The sequence below is a fragment of the Artemia franciscana genome, chromosome 2 (genome assembly GCF_032884065.1).
Source record: "Artemia franciscana chromosome 2, ASM3288406v1, whole genome shotgun sequence".
Classification (NCBI taxonomy): Eukaryota; Metazoa; Arthropoda; class Branchiopoda; order Anostraca; family Artemiidae; genus Artemia; species Artemia franciscana.
In genome coordinates, this window is record NC_088864.1 from 41,586,143 (window position 1) to 41,609,458 (window position 23,316).

Genomic DNA, 23,316 nt, shown 5'->3' on the forward strand with positions numbered 1-23,316 from the left:
GATCATAATGACAGTTTTCCAGCATGTGTAACGAATCTTACAAAAGAAACAAAGCTGAACGTCATAGCATTAGTAAAACATATTTGGAAACAAATTTACGACGTTTCATTAATTAATGACACTTCTCGACTACTAACGTCTTTGTACAGTCCCTGCAGTGTGGTACTACAGCCGGGTTAGATCTCTGGGTCCCGCATTGTAAAGCCAAGTTCTTGAAACTCAAATTTTCTGCTCAAGTAATACAAGTCATTTGTTAAATTAGCATAAGGCAATTATAAATTGGATCTTTTTATCAGTGGTTGTCCCTAAGACGTGGTTTGGGGACTGACCGTTGCGATGAAAATCTTTGATGTATACATTTTTGATGTATACACTTTTGATGTATACATTTGGTATAAACTGAATTTTTTTATTTTTTTTTTTATTCCAGCATTATTTCGATTACGAAGTCGACAGTGACGACGAGTGGGAAGAAGAAGAACCAGGAGAATCTATATCCGATTCTGAAGGTAAAAGTTTTTCCTCTTTTTGTTCCTGAATTAATTTTCGTTCCATTTAGAAATCTCTTCTCTTAAACTCAAATTACAGACTGCTTCTTATTACATTCTGAAATTGTCATAGACGGCAATTTAAAAATATTACTGACGAATTTCCTAACTGGACATAGTTTTTCAAAAAGCGTGTACCCTTTGCGAACCCTGAACTATGATAATTGGATGATGAAACCAATATCTGTCATCGCAGACGTTTTGTGCCAGATACGATGTATACAGATTTGATGTATACATCAATAAGGTGGATGAAAATCAACATTTTCATCCACCTTATTGTTTAATATACAGTTGTTAAAAAAATACGAAAAATTATTCTTAGACAATTCCCTGAAAAGTATCTAACAAATCTTCGTCAGCTTTTCAAGGTGCCCACGTTTCAAAACTTTTGTTATTTATTGCCTTTGCCGATACTTCTAACATCCTAATCTGGGCTCAAAGACTTGTTTTACCTACCTTCCAAACTTGTTTTGACTCCAAAACCCCCTCATAACTTGCCTTTTCAGCATTTTACATCGTCATGACACATACTGCCGATTTTATGGACCATATCTAGGTATGTGAAGCAATGCATGTGATCAATGTTTTTCTTTATTAAATGAAAAAACAAGTTTTTTCAACTGAAAGTAAGGAGCGATATTAAAAATTAAAACGAACAGAAATTATTACGTATATGAAGGGGTTTGTCCCCTCCTCAACACCTCACTCTTTACGCTAAAGTTTTTAGTACTTCCAAAAAGTGTCTTATTATTCTAATTAAATGGCCCTTGTGTTTCCGGAGTCATTCTTAAAGAATTGGGACAAAACTCAAACTTTAGTGTAAAGAGCGAAGGGTTGAGGAGGGTATGATCCCCTTCATACGTAATAATTTCTGTTCGCTTTAAGTTTTAATGTTGCTCCTTATTTTCAGTTGAAAAAAAAATTTTGTTTGTTTAATCTCTGATCATTTTTTAAATAATACCAGGAAACCTGGCGCCGCCTCCACGGAGAAGCCCCTCCCCACGAAAATGTCCTCTAGACGATTCAATCCCGGTGATCGTCTGCACCGGGACGTCTTTACCCCGGACAAAGGCTCTTGACCACACTGCACGTAAAATTGAGACGAAAAAGAAAAAGCAAGACATACAAAAAGAATCTTGTATAAGAATTCTGACAAACTCCTGCAGTGTATAATTCCCCTGACAAGTTCACTCCCTGGAAAAAATGTATGCATACATCCCAATACCAAATAGTATGGGTAAACAATGGGAGAATGTTACAACTTAAATACCTTTCCCCTGGGGTTGCGGGGGGGGGGGGTCATATTATGTCGAACGGCTTTACAACTACGGGCTTTTATTGGAGTTTTCAACTATGATGAACAAAATGGCTATCTCAAAATTTTGAGGAAAAGGGGGCGGGGAGGGGGCCTATTTGCCCTCCATTTTTTTAAAATCTTAATTCCGAACTTTTTAAGAACTTTTAATTTTTGTTCGAATAAGTCCTCTTCCGATACGCTAGGACTACTGGGTTGATACGATCACCCGCTGAAAAAAAAATGAACAAAAAATAAATAAACACACAGCAGTGATCTTTCTTCTGGCAAAAAATACAAAATTCTACATTTTGCAGATAGGAGTTTGATACCTATACAGGAGGGTTCTATGATACGCTGAATCTGATGGTGTGATTTTCATTAAGATCATCTGACATTTAGGGGATGTTTCCCCCTTTTTTCGAAAATCAGAAAATGTTCCTCAGGCGCGTAACCTTTGAAAGGTAAAACTAAACTTAATGAAAGTTATACATTTGAAATCAACATAAAAAGCTATTTTTTATATGTCTACTCGTATAAAAATTATGTTTCTAGAGTTTCAGTTACTACTGAGCCGGGTTGCTCTTTACTTACAGTTCGTTACCACAAACTGTTTGAGCTAAAACCACCTCTTCGTCTTCATGTATTCCAAATCTTAGAGAATTTTGGAATTCATTCATTATGTAGCAAAGAATGAATGTAGTGAACATACGAAATACCAATCAGCTTTATAAATCAGCTATATCTTAGATAGTTTTACCTTCCTGTTTAATACAATTTCCTCATCTAGACTTGTCTGCGTTCTTTAGGACAATATTCGTCAAAATAATCTAACTTTGTCGCCAGTGTTTGGATAATGGTATTTTTACATCTCAAATAAATAGCTCTTGACAATTCCAAGAAAAAAAACTTTTCACTCATACGCAGAAATCATTTCCTAGAAACTGTCGGGGTACGCAAGTCATTTTTTTATATTTTTTTTATTTTTTTATTTTGGGTACAAAATATGAAGAAGGATAGTCCGTAGCTTTCCATTTTTCAAACACTTTTGAGATGAAGAGAACGTTAGAACACAAATTAAAATATTTCGGTTAAACCTGGAAACAACCAAGTAGATTATTTTTTTACTTACAAGTTTTAATACATACATTCTCTATGACAATTTTCCAGCGTTATATTGAATTATAAAATAGTGCTGTCATTTCTGTTTCTTCCTGAAGGTTAATTTCAATTACAAGTTGGATTTTAATAATTACGTCTCTGATAGTCTAATTTATGCCACTTTTATATGCAGTTGAATATACAATTTCAAAACAATTAATTCGCTGCTGTAGATAATGAGGAAAGAGGATAAGATGGATGGATAGAAATTATTTCAAATTTTAAGTTGTACCGGTATTGAGTTATTTTCACCTAATCAGATTCGAAAAACTAATTAATTTATTTATTTCGCTCGGATGTTGGGAAATAGGAAATTCATCTATGGAAAAAAATGTGCTTTCACGAGCACCATCTATAATATTCTTTCATCTAGTAAGGCGGTAGAACAATCATTAGACAGCAAAGACACAGTGGCGAACGTGTTCCATACGCATCAAGGTCATTTTAAAATCGTATTTTCCCAGTATCGCTATTTTGACCAGTAAAAGTCCATGCCCATGTATGGCGGGTGTAAGAAACTGTGCAATCCATCCCAAATTTGAAACAATGGTAGTGTGGATTTTTGATTATTTTTGGTAAATGAACAGACTTTACCTACTTTTCTTTTCAAGTTCTTTACAGTTTTCACTGGGCTGTCAGGTTTTAGATAGAATGAAAGCATAAGCTTTCATAGATATACTATTTTTGGCTACATGTTTAGCTATTTGTCTGTTATGAATGCCAAGAATAAACAGGTATATTTACATGTACGGTTAATACATTCACATGTATGTAAATAAACATACTTTTCTTAAAGTAAAGAAAAGTATTAATAAATTAATAGTATTAATAAAATTAAAGTATTAATAAAGTAAAGAAAAGTATTATAATTTTTCCTACATATGTTCTTACTTAAACATACTTTTTGAATTTTCACTGGGAGTCAGGTTTCAGACAGAATGAAAAGCATGGCTTTTCATGGATACAGTCTAGTTTCGACTAGGTCATTTGTGTGTTATTAAGATTTGAATAAACAGGCATATATAAATGTATGGTAAAAAAACATACCTTTTCTTACTTTTCTCTTCAAGCTCTTCTGATTTTGCACAGGCTGCCGGTAGAATGAAAGCGCAGCATTCCATACAGATACTAACTTTGACAATAGATTTAGACTTCTGTGTGTTATTTAACCTAAAATAAGCAATCATATGCAACTGTAAGCAGAAGATAGAATTAGAAGATGGATTGGCTGTATTGACTAGGCTGAGTCACTCCAGAAGTCTATCTATTTCAGCGAAGGTAATGTTGTTCCAAATCTTCGGATGCAATTACTTAGTAGGGCAAACAATTACTTTTCAAACAAACCTACATATTGTACCCAATCACTTTCTGAAAAAAAATTCACTTTAATATTTCAGTAAAAAGTACTTGATATGGGCGACTAAAGGCCTCAAAGGGTGTCAGAAGTTTAAATTTCAGCCGATTTAAAAAAAAATTCAGGGCCTGAGCTATAAAAAAAGGTAGCTAATTTTGTGGACTTGCCATTAGTTTTTTGGTTGATTTCTCATCAGATGCTAATTCATAATGGCAGATTAGATCAATTTGAAGTTAAGTCAAACTTTTGCAAATAGTCCAAGGTCATATTTGGCTCATTAGTATCCCCCATCCCTCCTAATGAGCCAAAAATGGCTCTAGACCAGTTATCCCCGACCAATTCCAAATCATGCCCAACCTAGGCTTTTGTGAAATCCCTATTACTCCTCGTGGTATTTAAACTTTGTTATTCAGGATTTTACATGTATCGCTTAAAGGAAGCTTAAAAGACTAGACTATTGACATGGTATTTTTCAGGTTGTCCTCTAGGCATATCTTTTGCTAATTATATATATTGACTGTATAAAATACCTTTTATACAACGCGTGACGTTATTGCAATACTATTATGTATTTTTTTTACTCTTTAAATGCTTATGAATGTGACGTCATTCACGTGATTTTTTTTTTTTTAATTAAGGCTCTAAGGTTTAGTCAGCCAAAGGGTGCACATCCTGCCCATGTCCTACCAAAATATCACGATGCTCCATTAGCGGAGCCCCTCCCCCCCGTTGAGAATCGCGGCTCTAGACTATCTGCAAGATTTTAAATTTTTGGTATGATATGTATGAATTTCTTTTTGAGTTTTTTGAATAACAATTTAATTTTCTATCGTGGTCCTTAATATATGGTTAAAATGTAAGACTGTTTTGTTGAGATTTAGCTAAGAGGATCTTTAAAGTGAGTTTTTCCACCGGCAACATATGCGTTATTTTCTACCCGTTATTTATATTCATAACCAACAAGAAGGCCATAAAATTAGGTTTTCCCTTTTTCTCAAAAAGTTGATTTTTTTTTTACATATGGGATGCGCACACCAGGGACATTTTAAAGGGTCTTTGTATTTGACTAAGAATAAAAGAAAAAAAAATACTAAAAAAAACTTCTTCGCAGGCTGACCAATGGTCTGCATTGCTCAGGTACCGATCTCCTGATTCATTGCCTTCGGCCGGGAGTGCTATGCGTGGTTGGGGGCAAATCATCCGACGCTTCCCATGTTTTCCTCCCAGATTTCTCCAGACTCTGGCTGTGCTTACAGAGTCACACCATCGATCCCGTCCCGAACCAAATAGCCAGCGACACCAGGACTCGAACTTCTGACCTCAGGATTTCATGTCCGGAGCAAAGATCCGGAGTAATGATACCGTATCCGAAACGAAGAGACAGAGTAAAGATACTTTCGGCTTTATTAGTGCTGTATAGGCTCTTTGCCACACATGTTTAGATGCAGCCTTCTAGTTAGTCGCGACCAAACTTCTGTGTATGCCAAACGTACATTCTTTGTTAATAGTACAGTTTCTTTTTTATTTTTTTGCCTTTGCAGTAGTGTGGCGTATATTATGTATGAAATTAAAAGCTGGTGGAAAATTTAGCTATTCAGGCTAGGTGTAGATAAATTTGAAGATGTTTTTCCAATGGGCATCGTAATTTGACCCCAGGAGAACCAAAAGTCCTGTTCATAACTATCTATGTCCATTTTAGAAAGTATTCCGTATATAGAGAATTCATCAGGCATACCCTTTATACTAATAATTTGTCTTAACTGTACAGGTGGCGGTATATATTTTGAGCATAAGATAAAAATTATATCCCTCAAATTTCAAAAAGGAATGTTAGAGGAAAGAAAAATTGGCAAAAGTTTTGTTTTTTCCCGTTAAACATTTGCTAATCCAGTTTCTAAAGTCACACTTGCCTAATTATATTTATTTAATCAATTACTGAATTTCTCCTCTTACTCTCTCTCTCTCTCTCTCTTCCCCTCTTTCTCCTCATTCTTTTTCTCTTATATCTGTCAATGGGGAACCTGTTAGGTCTTAAATCTAGATTGCAAGTTTGTGTGCTTTCGTGTAATATGCTGAGAATACAATTTAATTAAGCGCAACTTTCACTACTGTAGTTTACATTATCACATTGCAATCAATAGCATTACTTGAGATCTCTGAATAATTCAAAGCGTTAAACAAAACGAGATACCAAGAGAGAACGTATCTTTAAAAAACAAGAGGTCAAAGCGTGAAAAAAGAAAACAAAATAGCAAATAAATAAAACTTAAAATCCAAACTGAGGTAGCTAACTTTACTAGTAAGTTCTGATTTATCTGCAAAAACAGTTGTTAATAGGTTTTGTTGATGAAGCGCACCTAGATCGACACATGGCTCAACTTGGTTAACGTTAAATCCAGATATGAGCTTCCCATGCATTTCGAATGGTGACAAGCAAAAATTGGAATTCATAAAATCGTCTTGTGAACTAACTAGGTCGCTTGGAAATAGCCAAAATAATCTGCAATCACAGGGGAAGTAATTCTTCTCGACAACAAGTTTTCTCACTTCACTGATTTTAATGGAGATTGTACTGGGAGTTTCTAGGAAATGATTTCCAACTATCCGAAGTGTTCCAACTTTATTGGATGCGTCTATTCTGAGACCTGCTACTTGATCGATTTTGTTGTTCAAAATGTGTAGTTCATCAACATCTACCATTCCAGCAAAGGCGTCAGGACGAACTATCCCCAGGTCTGATTCCTAAAAAGGGACTTGTATTATTAGATCATTAGCCATATACTGCGTTATTGTTACTTGAAAAAAAACTACTAAAATCTCAAAGGAAGAAAAAAAAATTGTCAAACACACTGAAGAGAAATTCCAAAACAGGGACGCCTTCTATATCAGCTTCTTCTGGAAATACGGACGCCAGAATCCACAGTTTGAAATTTTGGTGAATTTGTCAATATTCTTTTGGTTGGCATAATTTAGGACGCAAAGATTTGCAAAGCAATCATAAAAACTTGGTTAATATATCTTTAGGTTTCTCATTCCACAAAAAAAAAGAAAAAAAAAAGTTGACTATTGTCCTTTCTTTCCTGGAGAATAAAAAAAAATCAAAAATTTTGGTATTATTTTTATAAATTTTATAAGTTTCATTCATACTTTACTATATGAATAATTTAAAAAGGTTACATGATCTTGCCTGTCCCAAGATAATTATCAAATGTTTGAATCACAAAGTATTTGCAGAAGGAAAATATTGTTGGGATGACTACATTTCCTTACAATAACTGAAAACGAAAAGTTTCTAAGTTGCAGACGATCCGTTGTGTTAAACAAAATTTGTCCGATCCCAGGCTAAGTTTATGTTTACTATGAATGGTCAAGATTAATTTTGGTAGAAAGGAGCATTGTCAATATTAATGATATAGAATTAATTATCTGGTATCTCGAATTTCTGCTTTATCTTTCCCGATCCTTCTTTAATAGTAATTTAATTTTGTTATATTCAGCAACAAATGTTATTCAGACAACCAATACAAGTATTAATTTCTAAATTATCAAATTTGATAAATTATCAAATCTTTTCCTCCTTTTTTCATAAATTGTTTCATTTTATCGTGTTTTTGTATCTTGAATTTATTTCCTTTATTTGCCCTGCTTTTGTAAAGTTTTTAAGCTTTCATGTTTTTCATGTATGTAGTATATTCTCTTCTTTTTATTAATGTACTCCGCAAGTGTCTTTTTTTATACAGTGTGGGTTAAAAATAAATCATTAATATATTTTATAGTTTTTTTTTTATCTTATTTTGTCCTGCTCAATGTTCTAAACAAGCTCATAAACTGACATTTTTTTTTACGAGTTTGCTGTTCAGCTTTCAATATAATCCATTGAAGAATTTTCTCTAAGGAAACTTCAACACTGTGCCTTTTTAGCCACTCGTATTCCCAACATGAGTCCCAGAAAATAAATTCATTTGTGCGTGCTTGTATCTTAAAGTATTCACCAAGGGACTGGAAAACGTAAATTCATTCATTATTTAATGAATTTACAGTAGTGCAAATTCTCCTCTTTTATTTATTTAGTTTTGTATTTATTCTTCGATATTAATTTTATGTGAAAGATCTTGAAATCAAGTTGCGGAGAGGAAAAGAAGTGATATCATTTCTTAAATCGTAAAATTTCTAGAAAAAAAGTAATTTTGACCTAGCAGTTATTTCCGAATGGCTTTTGGTTTACCATGAATTAACTTTTTTGGATTTTCGAAAGGACAATGAAATCATAGTAAAAATCGATGAAAAAGTTGAAACCAAAGAAGTAAAAGATCTTTTTATTACTTTTGGCACTATATTTAGCTAGTATCTTCGACTAAATGACTAATAACACACGAAGAATGGAACCAAAAAAGGAAAAAAAATGACGAAGATGCAGCCTGGCAGTTTAAGAACGTTCTTAGATAATTTTTGTGTCACACCGTACATAAATGCTTGGATGCTACCGATAGCTTAGACAGAGTTCCTTTATTTGTGCTTTTCAAATTATAGCATAAAGTTTAACATCCTGAAACTTCCTATTTTATAATAAGAAAAAATAACTGGCTTAAACTCAGACTATTCATGAGTAAGAGAGGGAGGGGAGTTAAAGGTTTCCACAGCATCATAGCGGAAAATTTTAACTTTCTGATACCGCTAAAATGTATGTTTTCTTCCAACTGCATATTAATAGCCTATTTAGCAAACACAAGTAATATTATGCAATGAAGAAACGTAGTATTTTTTAACCTACCGCCGGAAATTCAATTTATTGTTACACTTTTTATTTGTTTTTCCATATTGGTATAGCCTACCTGATTGATTTGGCGGGGAAAGATGACCGAAACAAGGTTTGTACTCTACTGGCCTCTACTGAAAGCGGGAGTTTGCCTTCATCCCATCTGTGAAGAAGGCGAATTTATGCCAATTCTTCTATTGCCAACCTTTGAGAAATTTTCTCTTATATCAACATCACCCTATTCTGTAAGGAAAACAGCAACAAGTTGATAGACCACGAAGGTCAAAGAGAGTATTCTGGGAAAGAAAAATTATATGAGGGCTTTCTGTAATGAGCAGACTTTTACTGCGATCGATAAATCTGTTTATAGATCTACTTTTTATAGTTTAATAGTATTTCCTTTTAGATGAAATGTTGATTTATAAGCATAGTGGTTTTGCATTCCCAATTGCACACGGATACATCCTGGGAGTCGAAAGGACGATTTGGAGAGGATGTATGACACAGTATTCGTAGTAGAAGTTTGTACCCGAAATTTGGAGTAAAGTTGTAGACTGATCGTACACTTATGTCTTGTGGAAAAATCATTGCTGATCCAGCTTGGTACTAGGCTAAACGTTTCCCAATCCAACTTCCTAGTTTTTCATGAGTCACCACGATTTTCCCCTAATTTTCTTAAAGTTCAAACTCAAAAGTAATCTTTTAGCAAGCCTAAGGCTCGGTATACTTCATTCTTTGGAATCCTGTTCGTGGATTAAATAAAAAAAAAAACAACAAGTTTTTCAACTGAAAGTAAGGAGCAATATTTAAACTTAAAACGAAAAGAAATTATTACGTATACGAGGGGGTAGCTTATCCTCAATACCTCACCCTTTACGGTAATTTTTTTTTGTACTTAAAAGCTACTTATTGTTCTAATTAAACGAACCTTGTGTTTCAGGAGTCGTTCTTAAAGAATTGGGACAAAATTGAAACTTTAGCGTAAAGAGCATAGTGTTGAGGAGGAGCAACCCCCCTCATGTACGAATAATTTCGGTTCATTTTAAGTCTTAATGTTGCTCTTTACTTTCAGTTGGAAAAAATTGTTTTTTATTTAATTTCTGATAATTTTTTAAATAATGTCAGGAAACCTAGGTCAACCTCCACGGAAAAATACCTTCTCCTCACGGATATATTCTCTAAACAATTCAATCCTGGTGTAAATTCACCCCGGACAATTACCCTTAATATCTCCACGCGTAAAATTGAGTCGGCAAAGAGAAAAAAAGACACAAGAAGAATTTCGTGCAGGAATTCCGGCAAATTTCCCCTGAAAAATTCACCCCTTGGAAGCTTCCCTCCCCATTGAAAATTCTCCCCGTGGAAATTCTTCCAGCCAAAAATTCACCCACCCCCCTCCTAAAAAAAAGAGGTATGCATACTTCCTAATAACAAATGCTATACATACAGAAATGGGCAAATTTTGTAACTTAAAGACCTTTCCCAAGGGGCAGTGTGGGGGTCATGATATCTCCAAAGGCATAGTTATTCGGCTTTTCAACTATGCTGAACAAAATGGCTATCTCAAAATTTTGAACAGATGATTTTGAGAAAAAGAGGCGTTGGAGGGGGCATAGTTGCCCTCCAATCTTTTTAGTCACTAGAAAGGCACTAGAATTTTTAGTATCCGTTCAAATGAGCCCCCTTACGATGTTCTAGGACCACTGGATTGATACAATCACCCCTGGAAAAAAAAACAGCAAACAAATAAATGGGCATCTGTGATCTTTCTTCTGGCAAAAAGTACAAAATTCCACATTTTTACAGATAAGAGCTTGAAACCTCAACTGTAGGATTCTCTGATAAGCTGAATCTGATGGTGTGACTTTCATTGAGATTCTATGATTTTTAGGGGGTGTTTCTTCCTTTTTTCAAAAATCAGGCAAATTTTCTCAAGCTCGCAGCCTTTAATGGGTAAGACCAAACTTAATGAAAGTTATATATTTAAAATCAGTACAATAAGCCAGTTCTTTTAATATATCTATTGGTATCCAAATCCCTTTATTTAGAGGTTCGGTTACTATTGAGCCGGGTCATTCCTTACTTACAGTTGGTTGCCACGAATCGTTTGATAATTAATATCTTGCTTACGACAAAGGTCAGTTGTCAACCCGCTTGCTGTTTGCTTTAAAGTATAAAAGAGCTTCAACTGATACAGAAATGCCACTCACTTGGAAACCTTAAAAAAAAGTTGCAGGATATTTTTGAAAATCTAATCTTAAGTTCGTGGTGCTACTTTCACTTTTAGTTTAAACTAAATTAGCTAAATGAAGCTAGAGGTGACAGCTAACTCTGCCTAGCACGTCTCCCTTCTCAAGGTCTTTGTTTATGAAGATAGACATAAGACTCGTCCATAAACTGTTTAAAGTTTAGCTATTTTGTGTTCTCTTTCTATGCATCCGTAATCAAGGTGAATTTAAAAGAATTTCTTTAACCTTTTGCCTGGTAGTCATGTTTGTAAATTTGTAACAGATAATTCTTAGGATCTCATGAAGTCTCAGATTGACAAGGGTCAGCCTTTGAATCTCTTGTTAAAAAATATGATTTAATTACTTCCATGGAACAGTCACATAGTTAAGTAAAATTCAGAGGCCACAGAAGATACGGTTGATGTCAGAGAACTCGATAAATATCAATAAGACACTAACAAGGTATGACTGATAATAAGAAAGACAGTCAGTAGGTTGAGGCTGAAGACTATATTTCTAGTACCATTTGAAGGTGTGAGCAAACAATTACACTCTATTTGGCAGTGACGAAAAGCAAGTCAGGGACTGTTTCAGGTACACATAAAAACAAAGATCTATTTTTCAAAGATAAAGAGAGAGAGAGAGAGAGAGAGAGAGAGAGAGAGAGAGAGAGAGAGAGAGAGAGAGAGAGAGAGAGAGAGAGAGAGAGAGAGAGAGAGAGAGAGAGAGAGAGAGAGAGAGAGAGAGAGAGAGAGAGAGAGAGAGAGAGAGAGAGAGAGAGAGAGAATATGTAAATGGAATGAGAAGAAGGAGTGCAAGAGTGAGAGAGAGATAATACAGGCACATGCAGAAAAAAGGGTAAAAACCCATAAGACCAGCATTTATTGGTTTATTGGTTAATGACCATTATTATCTTATCTACGTTGCAAGTAACTCAAATTGATTCACTCATGAAAAGCATCTAAAAAAATGTCTTGCAATAGGGCGAGTCCAGTTATAATGAAATGTATACCATGGAGACTATTTCGCAAATAATGCAGAAAATCATTGCAAAATAGACACAAACAAGAAAAAGCCTGCAAAATAATCAATATTTTACACTTCCAGGCAGTTGGAAACAGGAAAACGAGAAGTTATAAATTCAGGTAATATATTATCAAATATTGAAATGGGTGTCGTAAATTTGCTAGCCTTTCTCTTCTTTCAAAAGAGCTATTTTTTTTGTTATAATATTTTCTAATGTAAATATAATTTGCTTTTTTTCACATCCTCATCTATTGATGTAAGGCTGCACCTTAGAAAATTACAATATAGGGAACTAAGATTTTACGGAAGAAGAAAAAACTTAGTAATAGATGTTCTAAATTAAAATTCAGAATTAAACAGCTATATTTACAACCTTATGCTATATAACCTTATACTAAAATATATTTAAAGCATTTTATTAAGCGTATACAAAACAAAAAAGGGCTTAGCTGAAACCCATTATGGCTTGTTTTAGCTCACCAGCCAGATGGTCACTTTAAATGAAAAACTCGGAATGTTTTCTTTAAATTTTTGCTTCAAATTATCGACGTTATTTACGTTATTGATGCTATTTCTTATATCTGCTCTAGCCTTCATAATCCATTAATCTTGCCTAATAATTTGAAAAGTGGAAAGATCCCGTTTTTTTTACTGGAATTGAATTTGTTCAATTAAAACAACACATAATAAAATATCAGAGGTGAAAACCGGAAGAAAATTTTTAATACATCAATTCACGGATTAAATGTTCCGTACATCTTAAAATCTAACCCTAACTCAGCTTGAATTCCAGTTCCAACTTAGCTCAAACAGAACTGAAATAAGAGTTTCCAACTTATAAATCTAATGCATTGCAACCGTTAATTGAAAACTAACCAAAGAGCCTGTTGTACGACAGACATAAAAGCGAAACAATATATTTCCTTCCAAAAACGAAAACTTATATACACCACCCCCCTAACAAAAAACTTAAAAGTTTAAACTTGATCCCCTAGCTATGACAAAAACCTGGGTAGACTGTCTTTTGATGACCGGAAGTCAGTTGGAATTTAATTATAAAAAAGAGCTCAAAGAAAAAATGGATTCAGCTACTCGTTGTTTAGCTCCATGTGATTCTTCAGGTGCTAAGGATACTTACCAATTATATAAAGTAAGATGATAAAGAGCTACATACCTGTATGGTGAGGAGCTTAACACTTCTAAGGCCTGTAAATGTTTGTGGTCTCAAGTTTGTTAAATCTAGGTGCTCAAGCTTGAGGTGATCAACAGCTGACAAGCCTTTGAAAGCACCGCTATCTAAAACACGAATTCCAGATGGCAAGAAAAGCATCCTTACTTCACTGAAAGAAAGAAATACCCATCAATTTAATGATATCGAAGTCTATAATACATTTGTTTCACCATAAATTCAATCTCAGGCCTGATTTCATTGAATCTGACATACGTTGAAAAACAGGAATAAACCTAACGCTAGTATTAATTTCTTTGCTCAAATCAGTTCCGGGCGCGAGCAAGGGGTCACCAATGATGGCCCCTCCTGCTCTTTTTCCCACTTAGATGTTTAACCAATATTTTGAAACTGATCCGTTTCTGGAACAGTCTCAGATAAAATAATCTTTTTTTTTTTTGCTTTATAGACAACACTTTTCTGAGTAGAATAATACCCTCTGAATATAGCTTGTTAATTTCTTAGAGTGAAACTAATTCTATGTTTTTTTTCAAACACCAACCACATAACTTTGAATTCTTATGAAATTGAGCAAAACCATGAGCGAAAGGCTTGTACAACCCCAGAGTATGCCCCTTTACAATATCAAATTCTTAAAAAAATACCTTCCACTTTCCAGTTTTTGGTTTCAATTGGACATTGACGAGTAATAACCATCTTTGGCGCTCAGAATGTCCACCCTGAAGAGTACAATGCTCTGGTCTCCAAGAGTCAAAAATCGGCGTTTTGTGAGAGTTTTTGAAGTGTAATTTTCTTTATTGTTAAAGGAGACCTAACGAGTTGTCTCTCTGTCTCCTTTGTATTAAGTTTATGTATGACGTTTTTGTTCAATAAAGTTAAGTTCAAGTTCAAAAGATCGAATTTTTAGTCCTAAATTTCCAAAAGTTAACCCCGGAGTCCTCAGAGCCAACAAAATATGGTAGTAATCCTTAATATATAACTAAAACTTAAAAATTAAAGCTGGGATTTTTAAACTTTGAGACAATAAATTTCTGTATAAGTTTGAACAAAAGTAAAAAAATGGAAACTTCAAGGATCGGTATTTTTCAAGATTTTTTTTCTGATTTTCTGAAAAAAATTCTGCAAAATAGAAGGCGGGGCCTATATTTCTAAGGGAAGGATAACAGTCCATTCATAAAATGATTATTAGTGACAGGAGCATGTTCTTGAAAAACTGTTTCAAATAAACTGGTCTGTGGTATTTCCTTATATTTTAACTAGAATTGAAAAGACAAAACAAGACGCAACAAAACAAGATTATGAGCAGAAAATACTTAAGCAGTCATCAAAAAATAAAAGACTAAGTTATAAATATGTCAATAGTCTTTTAGCCTGACGAGGATAGGCTGCGTATAAAAGGTTGGAGCTATTCTAGCGTTATGAGATGGTTTAAGGCATGGGTCGGCAACCCGGGGACCTCTGGCCGCATGCGGCCCACGAGGTGTCTTGTTGCGACCCTCAAAATTCTCTCTATAAGACACCTGACAGACCATATTACACACCATGCTGTTACACAGCGGAGTAAAAGAGGGCACCATCTAGCATTCTCGAAAAAATCCGCAAACATCATCTAGCATAGTTACTTTGATGTTCGTCCGTCCAGACCAATTATTTTGCTATGGTACAATATTTGTTTTTGATTAAACTTACCTCAAAGTTTGGGAAATACCCCCAAAAACATTTTGCCTTTAGATTTTCTTTGTTTATTCTTTTTTAGTTCAGTAAAATTTAGTACTTACGGTACCAAATGAAAGCCAAATTGTCTGTTCATGTTGCGTTGCCATCTTGTGGCAAAATATTCAGAATTAAACGCTTGATTTTGTAGATAGGTGTCATCTGGTCTATAGAGGGATATTGCACTAGGCGATATTGCACTAGGCGATGTATACTAAACAAAACCAAAATGTACTCTATGCATACTGGTTGTCAAAAGGGCATATGAGCAATATCCGAGGAACAGTTTAAAGTAATAAATTGAACCTTTGAGGGCTACTACAAATACTACTTATGCAATTAGTATTACTGTTATTACCTTAATTACCTCAATTCACACATCTGGGCAAAATAAAGTCCAATGTTGGACCTCTTCGGCTCCATTGTTGAGATGGCAGTTGAAACACTTTACACACATTATAAAAGAACAGGGTGGTGACTGTGTTTACGGCCCAGTGGCACGCCTTCCGACTAAGAGTTATTGGGAGTTTGTCAATTTGTGACTGCTTTTACTGTTTGAGTTTTTGACTAATTGCAACTACAAATATTTATGACTGTGACTGATTGGGATTGAAACCTCAACTACTTGTAACTACAATTGCCAATGCATGTGACTTTGACTGCATCAACTACTTTGCTATAGCAAAGAACAACCAATCGCTCTGAACTGGAGCAATGCAAAAGAGGCAGGGATGGACTGGCTGGTAGGCTCCGGAAAAACAAATATATCTACATAGGCATGGAATCTTGGGTTTTAACTGATTTTATTACAGAACTGAATCTATTCAATACACGTTTACAAGCAAAAAATAAATTTATATGCCAGATGTATTCAGATTTTGAGCCATTTGAAATAAATATAACATTATTTATCAAGCTTGTCGATGAAAGAAAGCTCGATTATTTTCCAAATTAAAAGAAAGCAGCAGAAGAAGCTTATATAAATGTTGTTTGGCAAAATAATAAATGAAAAGTGCATTATTACAACTTCAAACTGAGTCTGAAAACCGGTTTGCTGATTTCAAAAAGATCTCACGTGATACGGATATTTTTCAAAAACCCCTTCGCAGTGGATATCAATAATGTACCAAATGATTTGCAGTTCAACGCGATAGATCTCCAAAGTTATACCAGACTTAAAATAGCTTTTAAGGAAAAAAAACTTGGATTTCTGGATTTCTATGGAAGTTTGCCCTCTGAATACTACAAGGATTTAAAAAGTTTGCTCAGCAAAAAATTACTGTTTGGTAGTACATACATTTTTGAGCAAACTTTTTCAATTCTAAATTATCGAAAAAACAAACACTGTTCTCGGTTACCGAATATACATTTAGACGCAATACTATGTGTTTCTATAAAAAAAATGCAAGCTATCGTAAAAAAAAAATGCAAGTCAAATGCAACAACAAAAATCTCATTGATTGTATTGACTACAATTAATGTCATAAAAATGTGCACTAAGCGCTTTATTTTTAAACCTAAAACATTTGTATATAAATGGTAGATATACTCTAATAATTACGGTATACCTGCAGCAATGCATTACAGTGTAACGACATGTGACCTAAGTGCGGCCCACGTAATTTCTCTACGTAAAATTTTGGCCCTTTTACAACAAAAAGATTGCCTACCCATGATTTAAGGCCTCCGCTACGTCATAAGCTCCTTCCTATGTTCCTATCCCTGAAAAGGAATCCTGCTCACGTGGCATCATAGTGGCGACAGAGTGGACCTTTCACGATTTTCTTAACACGAACCGTGACGGCAAGCGGTGCGGCAGGGCCACCCTGAGGAGTAGCACCCCTCAAGGATATTACAGTCTAGTCAAAGACACAACATAGCACTGTATTCTAATTAATGGAGATTTATTCTTTGTTTTGTTTGTTTTGGTGGTTTTTTTGGGCTGAAACCACTTTCCCTCGCAAGGCTATCTATTATTGACTGCCTCCCCATAATATTTATAGGAATGAATATATATTGAGTCGGACTTGGGATGGCTTGTGCAGGATTCTGACTCTTGTTGAAAAAAAAGCATCGCAAAGCGTGGAAAACCCTGTTGCGACCAATATAGGCCCAGGATTGTACAAATCCTGCATCCAATTGAAGGTCCAAGAGACTTGGTATAGGGACAAGGACTTTGGTACAGGTTTCAGAAGCTCATATCCCAGGGATAGGAAACATAAAATTAGGTGATATAATATATATTTATTCAGGCAGGAAGAATAGAATGCAGAGGCAGGGAGTAGGGCTTATGATGAATGAAGAAGCTGCCAAGAATTTTTTAGATTAGTAAGGTATTAATAATAGAATGCTAGTTGCTCATTTTATGACTAAAAAGTGCAGGGTATCAGTCATAGCAGTATGTGCCCTTATAGAACCGAGTGATGAAGATAGTAGTGCCCCAGACGAATTTTAATTACAGCCACATGAACAATTAAATAGGATCCCAGGCAAAAATAGGGTATTTTTATTAGGGTATTTCAATACCCAGGTCGGTAGAAATAGAAGTAGATGGCATCCTAGCCTAGGTAAACTTTGTACAGGAAAGGATAAAAGTATCGGTTTTAGACTGCTGCAAATTGGAGTTATAACAATCTAGTTATGATCAATATAGTATTTGGTCATAGAGTTGCCCATTTGTAAACATGGTACTCACGTGATGGTAAGACAGCCATCCTTATTATCAGACAGTTCGAGGTAACGAACCGTAAGTAAGGACCGACGTGGCTCAGTAGCGACCGAAATTCTAAAAAACAGAATTTTAAGACCAATAAATATATCAAAGGAATTGACTTATTATACTGAATACTGATTCCAAATTTATAAGATTCATTGAGTTTAGTGTTGCCCATCAAAGGGTACAATCCTGAGAAAATTTGCCTGATTTTCGGAAAAGGGGGAGATCAACCCCTGAAAATCAAATAATCTTAATAAAAATCCCACCATCAGATTCACCATATCTGAGAACCCTACTATAAGGGTTTCAAGCTTCTGTCTACAAAAAGTAAAATTTTGTATTTTTTTTGCCATAAGAAGGATCCCGGATATGTGTTTATTTATTCTTTTATATTATTTTTTTCACGAAGGGTGATCATAACGAACAAATAGCCCTAGAATATTGGGAGAGGGCTCATTCTAACGGAAATTAAAAGTTCTAGTGTCCGTTTGAAGTGACCAAAAAGGTTAGAGGGAAACTATCCCCCCCTCCCACACCCCTTTTTTCCCCAAGCTCCTCCGCTCAAAATTTTGAGATAGTCATTTTCCTCAGCATAGTTGAAAGATCTAATCACTATGCTTTTGGAAGTAACATGACCTCTAACAGCCCCTGGGGACAGGTCTAAGTTCTAAAAATTCCCCGTTCTTAACGTATATTTAGTAATCGTTATTGGGAAGTTTGCATATATTTTCGGGCCCGAGTGGGTGGTATGAATTTCTTGCCGGGGAGATTTCTTGCATGGGGAATTTTCTATGGGGAGGATAGTTTTGAGGGGAGAAATTTTAGGGGGAAACTTTACACTGGGGGAATTTGCCAGAGTTTCTATCTGAAATTCTTTTATTTTTCTTACTTTCTCTTTGCCGACTCAGTTTTACGTTTAGAGATGTTAAGGGTAATTGTTCGGGGTAAGTTTTTTTACATGGATTGAATTGTTAGTGTATCTTTCTGTGGGGAGGGAGAATTTTTCCTCAGAGGTGGAGCCGGATCTCCCGAAATTATTTAAAAAACTATCAGATATTAAATTAAAAAAACATGTTTTTTTCAACTGAAAGTAAGGAGCAACATTAAAACTTAAACCGAATAGAAGTTATTACGTATATTAAGGGGACTATCCCTTCCTCAACCTTCGCTCTTTACACTAAAGTTTGTCTTTTTGTCCTGATTCTTTAGGAAAGAATACTCAAACACAAGGGCCGCTCATTCTGAATGAAAAGTATTTTTTATAGAGTTTTAAGATTTTAGCGTAAAGAACGAGGGTTGAGAAAGGGATAGTCCCCTTAATATACAGAATAACTTGTATTCATTTTAAGTTTTAATGTTGCTCCTTACTTTCAGTTAAAAAACCTAATTTTTTTAATTTAACTTTGCACTGGAAGGATGACTCTGTTTAAAAACCGTTTTGTTATTACTAGATTATAAATATTCAATGGGTGAATCAATCAAACAAGCCCAAAAAGTTCTCCTTTAAGAATAATCATTCCCGCATAACTTACTTGATTATAGAACTAATAAATTTTGAAAGGCTTACATCCTAATTGATGCTTGGCTTTCACATAATTGCCCATCGGAGTCGGAAACTCCAAAGAACATTAAAGAGTTTATGCATGCATGAAGGTTAGCTAACACCAAATAGATTACATTTGAATAGAGAGGAAATATACAGCTTAACCTGGAGTTTTGGGCTTCCACTGCCAGAGAGACTACCCTTTTTTAGGGGGGGGGATTAATTCTTTAGAGACGCTTATTTTAAACCTAGGGATTCAGTGCGTCTGAGGTAAAGCAAATGATTTTTTAAAACAAAGTCTGAAACATTTTCATGGGCTGCGTATGCTCTGCTGTCTTGAAAAAGCTTATATTGCAACAGTGACTTATGTTGCGAAGATCGGCGCGGAATTAAACAAAAGAGAAGTTAATACATACGAAGGTCCATAACTGACATACGGACAAGGTAAACCTACTAATCAATTCCTTTTCTATACCCTTTCTGAACATGCTAGCCAGTTCAATCCTAAATACACCCTCCCCCTTCTGATGTTCCTGATATAGAATATATTTCTTAAATTATCTCCGTGTGCAATTAAGTACGTAATTAACCAAAATATTTAATGACGAAGACCACACTGCCTTTCCATAATACCAATAAAGAAGAAAAATAATGAGGACTTTTTTCCCCATAACAGTGAACCAACAAAACCTATTTGAATATTTCGGCCCTATATCTAAGGACCGTCCTCAGCAAACAAAATAATAAACAATCTCACACTTACAATAATAGTTCTCGGTTAAAATCCATTTTTTTTATTTTTAAAATAGCCTTGGCATCATTACTTCTTAACGAAAAGTTCAGCCAAGACTGTGTGATAAAAGCTAACATTTTACAAGCTAAAAAGGTTCATTCATTTCATTTTCTTATTGCGATATTTGCCTTCTATGCAGCTAATCTTGTAGTCCTTTTGGGATTGGGCTTGTTTTATTCGTTCCTAGTTTTGTTTTATTTTGAATTAGATTATTTTCTATAATTAATTTTGTGTACATAGGGTTGAGGCGTATTCACTCAAGTCCCTATTTAGGGATGTATTATTATTTAAGTTTCGTTTGATTTCGATTGCCTCATGGACAGTCTGTTTGATTCCTAGGTCATTGCTAATTAGAATTGTTTCGTCAAATAGAACATAATGGTTTGGATTTTCAAAAATATGATTGCTTAAAGCTGAATAGAAAGATATTGAGTAATTTTTGATTTTGATGCTTTTTCAATACTTTCTTTATGTTGCTGTAATCGTGTTCCTAAATTTTGGTGGGTTCGACCAATGTAATAATTTCCACAACTACATGGTATTTGATACACTCCTCTTAGATCAGTAACTGGGGTTTTATCCTTACCAGAATCGAGAAGGTTCATTATACTTAAATTACTTGTGAATACAACACGTAAATTGTATTTTAAACAAACTTTTTCCAGTTTTGAAGTAATTTTTTGGAATATATGGTAGGTAAATCGTGACTGTGGGTTTATTCGAATCGTTTACTGGCGTAGGATTTAAGGCTTTAGAAGAATGCATCTTTAATCTTCGAGCAATAACAGTATTTATGAGAGAAATTGGGTACCCGTTGCCAAAAAGTATTTCTGTAACAAAAATTGTATTCTTTTTTAATATACGGCTCTGAACAGATATTAAGTACTACATCCACAAGAGCTATTAACATACCTCTTTTAACCTAATGGTTAGATTTGCAGTGAAGGTATCTATTATTATGTGTAAGTTTTCTGTAAACCGTAAAATCAAATTTATTCACACTGCGTATTATCAATACATCTAAAAAAGGTATTTTTCCGTCTGTTTCGGTCTCTAGAGTGAATTGCAGGTTTCTATCGTAAGTATTTAAATGTTCTAGAAAACCTCTAAGTTCACTTTCGCCAAAATTCCAAACTGAAATTACGTCTTCCATGAAACGTCCCCGTGTCCCTGTGTACGTGTTGCATTCACAAGTAATTTAAGTATAATGAATCTTCTCAACTCTGGTAAGGATAAAACCCCAGTTACTCGTCTAAGAGAGGTGTATCAAATACCATGTAGTCGTGGAAATTATTACATTGGTCGAACCCACCAAAATTTAGGAACAAGATTACAGCAACACAAAGAAAGTATTGAAAAAAGCATTAAAATCTAAAAATGACTCCATTTCTTTTGATTCAGCTTTGGACAATTATATTTTTGAAAATGAAAACCATTATATTCTATTTGACGAAATAATTCTAATTGGGAATCAAGCAAACTGTCCGCGAGGCAATCGAAATCAAACGAAACTTAAATGATAACACATCCCTAAATAGAGACTTGGGTGAATGCGCACTCAACCCTATGTACACAAAATTAATTATAGAAAATAATCTAATAAGCAAACGAAACTCTCAATAGTAAACGAAACTCTAAAAAACGGAATTTTGATACTAAAAGATACATCAAAAGAATCGGATTTTTATGCTAATTTTAAATATATAAGTTTCATCAAATTTCGTCATTGTCATCAAAAGTTACGAGCCTGAGAAATTTCGCCTTATTTTGGAAAATAGGGGGAAACACCCCCTAAAAGTCATAGAATCTTAACGAAAATCACACCATCACATTCAACGTATCAGAAAACCCTGTTGTAAAAGTTTCAAGCTCATATCTACAAAAATGTGGAAATTCATATGTTTTTGCCAGAAGACCGATCACGCGTGCGTGTTTGTTTGTTTTTTTTTCGCCAGGGGTCATCGTAACGACCGAGTCCTAGAATGCCGCAAGAGGGCTCATTCTAACGGAAATTAAAAGTTCTAGTGCCCTTTTTAAGTGACCAAAAAAATTGGAGGGCACCTAGGCCCCCTCCCACGCTTATTTTTTCCCAAAGTCAACGGATCAAAATTTTGAGATAGCCATTTTGTTCAGCATAGTCGAAAACCAGAATAACTAAATCTTTGGGGTGACTTACTATCCCGAAGTCCCCGGGGGAGGGGCTGCAAGTTACAAACTTTGACCAGTGTTTATATATAGTAATGGTTATTGGGAAGTGTACAGACGTTTTTCAGGGGGATAATTTTGGTTTGGGGGGAGTTGGGGGAAGGGGGCTATGTGGGAGGATCTTTCCATGGAGGAATATGTCATGGGGGAAGAGAAATTCAATGAAGGGGGTGCAGGATTTTCTAGCATTATTATAAAAAAAAGCAATGAAAAAATAAATATGAAAAAGTTTTTTCAACTGAAAGTAAGGAGCAGCATTAAAACTTAAAACTAACAGAGATTATTACGCATATGAGGGTTTCAACTCCTCCTAAATACCTCGCTCTTTACGCTAAAGTATTTTTAGTAATTTAAACTATTTATTCTACGGCCTCTCTGATTCAGGGGTCATTCTTAAAGAGTTGGGACAAAATTTAAGCTTTAGTGTAAAGAGCGAGGTATTAACGAGGGGAAAAACCCCCTCATATACATAATAAAAATATAAGAATATAAAAGTTCGTTACGTAAGTTAATTCTTAAGTTACGTATATTTTTTACTAATAAAAACGTTCGGTAGATTTTTCAAGTAACCAAAAAACTGGAGGGCAACTAGGCCTCCTCCCCCACACCTTTTTTCTCAAGATTGTCTGATCAAAACTAAGAGAAAGGTATTTAGCCAAAAAAAGAATTAATATGCAAATTCCATTTTAATAATTTATATGCGGAGAGTCAAAATCAAACATGCATTAATTCAAAAACGTTCAGAAATTAAATAAAACAACTATTTTTTTTAACTGAAAGTAAGGAG

The 23,316-nt window shown here is 34.7% G+C and overlaps 1 protein-coding gene and 1 long non-coding RNA gene across 6 annotated transcripts in view; one reads left to right on the forward strand and one right to left on the reverse strand.

Annotated features, from left to right (window-relative positions):
• The first annotated feature begins 3,437 nt into the window (after positions 1 to 3,437).
• On the forward strand, positions 3,438 to 14,332 carry LOC136041782 (uncharacterized). The gene is made up of 3 exons (XR_010621102.1): positions 3,438 to 3,581; positions 12,452 to 12,489; positions 14,218 to 14,332. It is a non-coding gene; the product is annotated as an uncharacterized LOC136041782 (long non-coding RNA).
• LOC136041754 (leucine-rich repeat-containing protein 70-like) overlaps positions 6,549 to 23,316 on the reverse strand; it is an 88,501-nt gene continuing 71,733 nt past the window's right edge. For 3 of the 5 annotated variants that reach the window (XM_065726515.1, XM_065726520.1, XM_065726525.1), the window contains exons 5-7: positions 17,968 to 18,057; positions 13,545 to 13,710; positions 6,549 to 7,102 (exon numbers count right to left, since the gene is read on the reverse strand). In XM_065726515.1, the coding sequence (XP_065582587.1) occupies positions 6,584 to 7,102; positions 13,545 to 13,710; positions 17,968 to 18,057 (775 nt within the window). In that variant the 3' untranslated portion in view covers positions 6,549 to 6,583. Of the gene's footprint in view, positions 7,103 to 11,147; positions 11,335 to 13,544; positions 13,711 to 17,967; positions 18,058 to 23,316 lie in introns of those variants that run through there. The other 2 variants (XM_065726541.1, XM_065726531.1) reach the window with 2 other exon arrangements.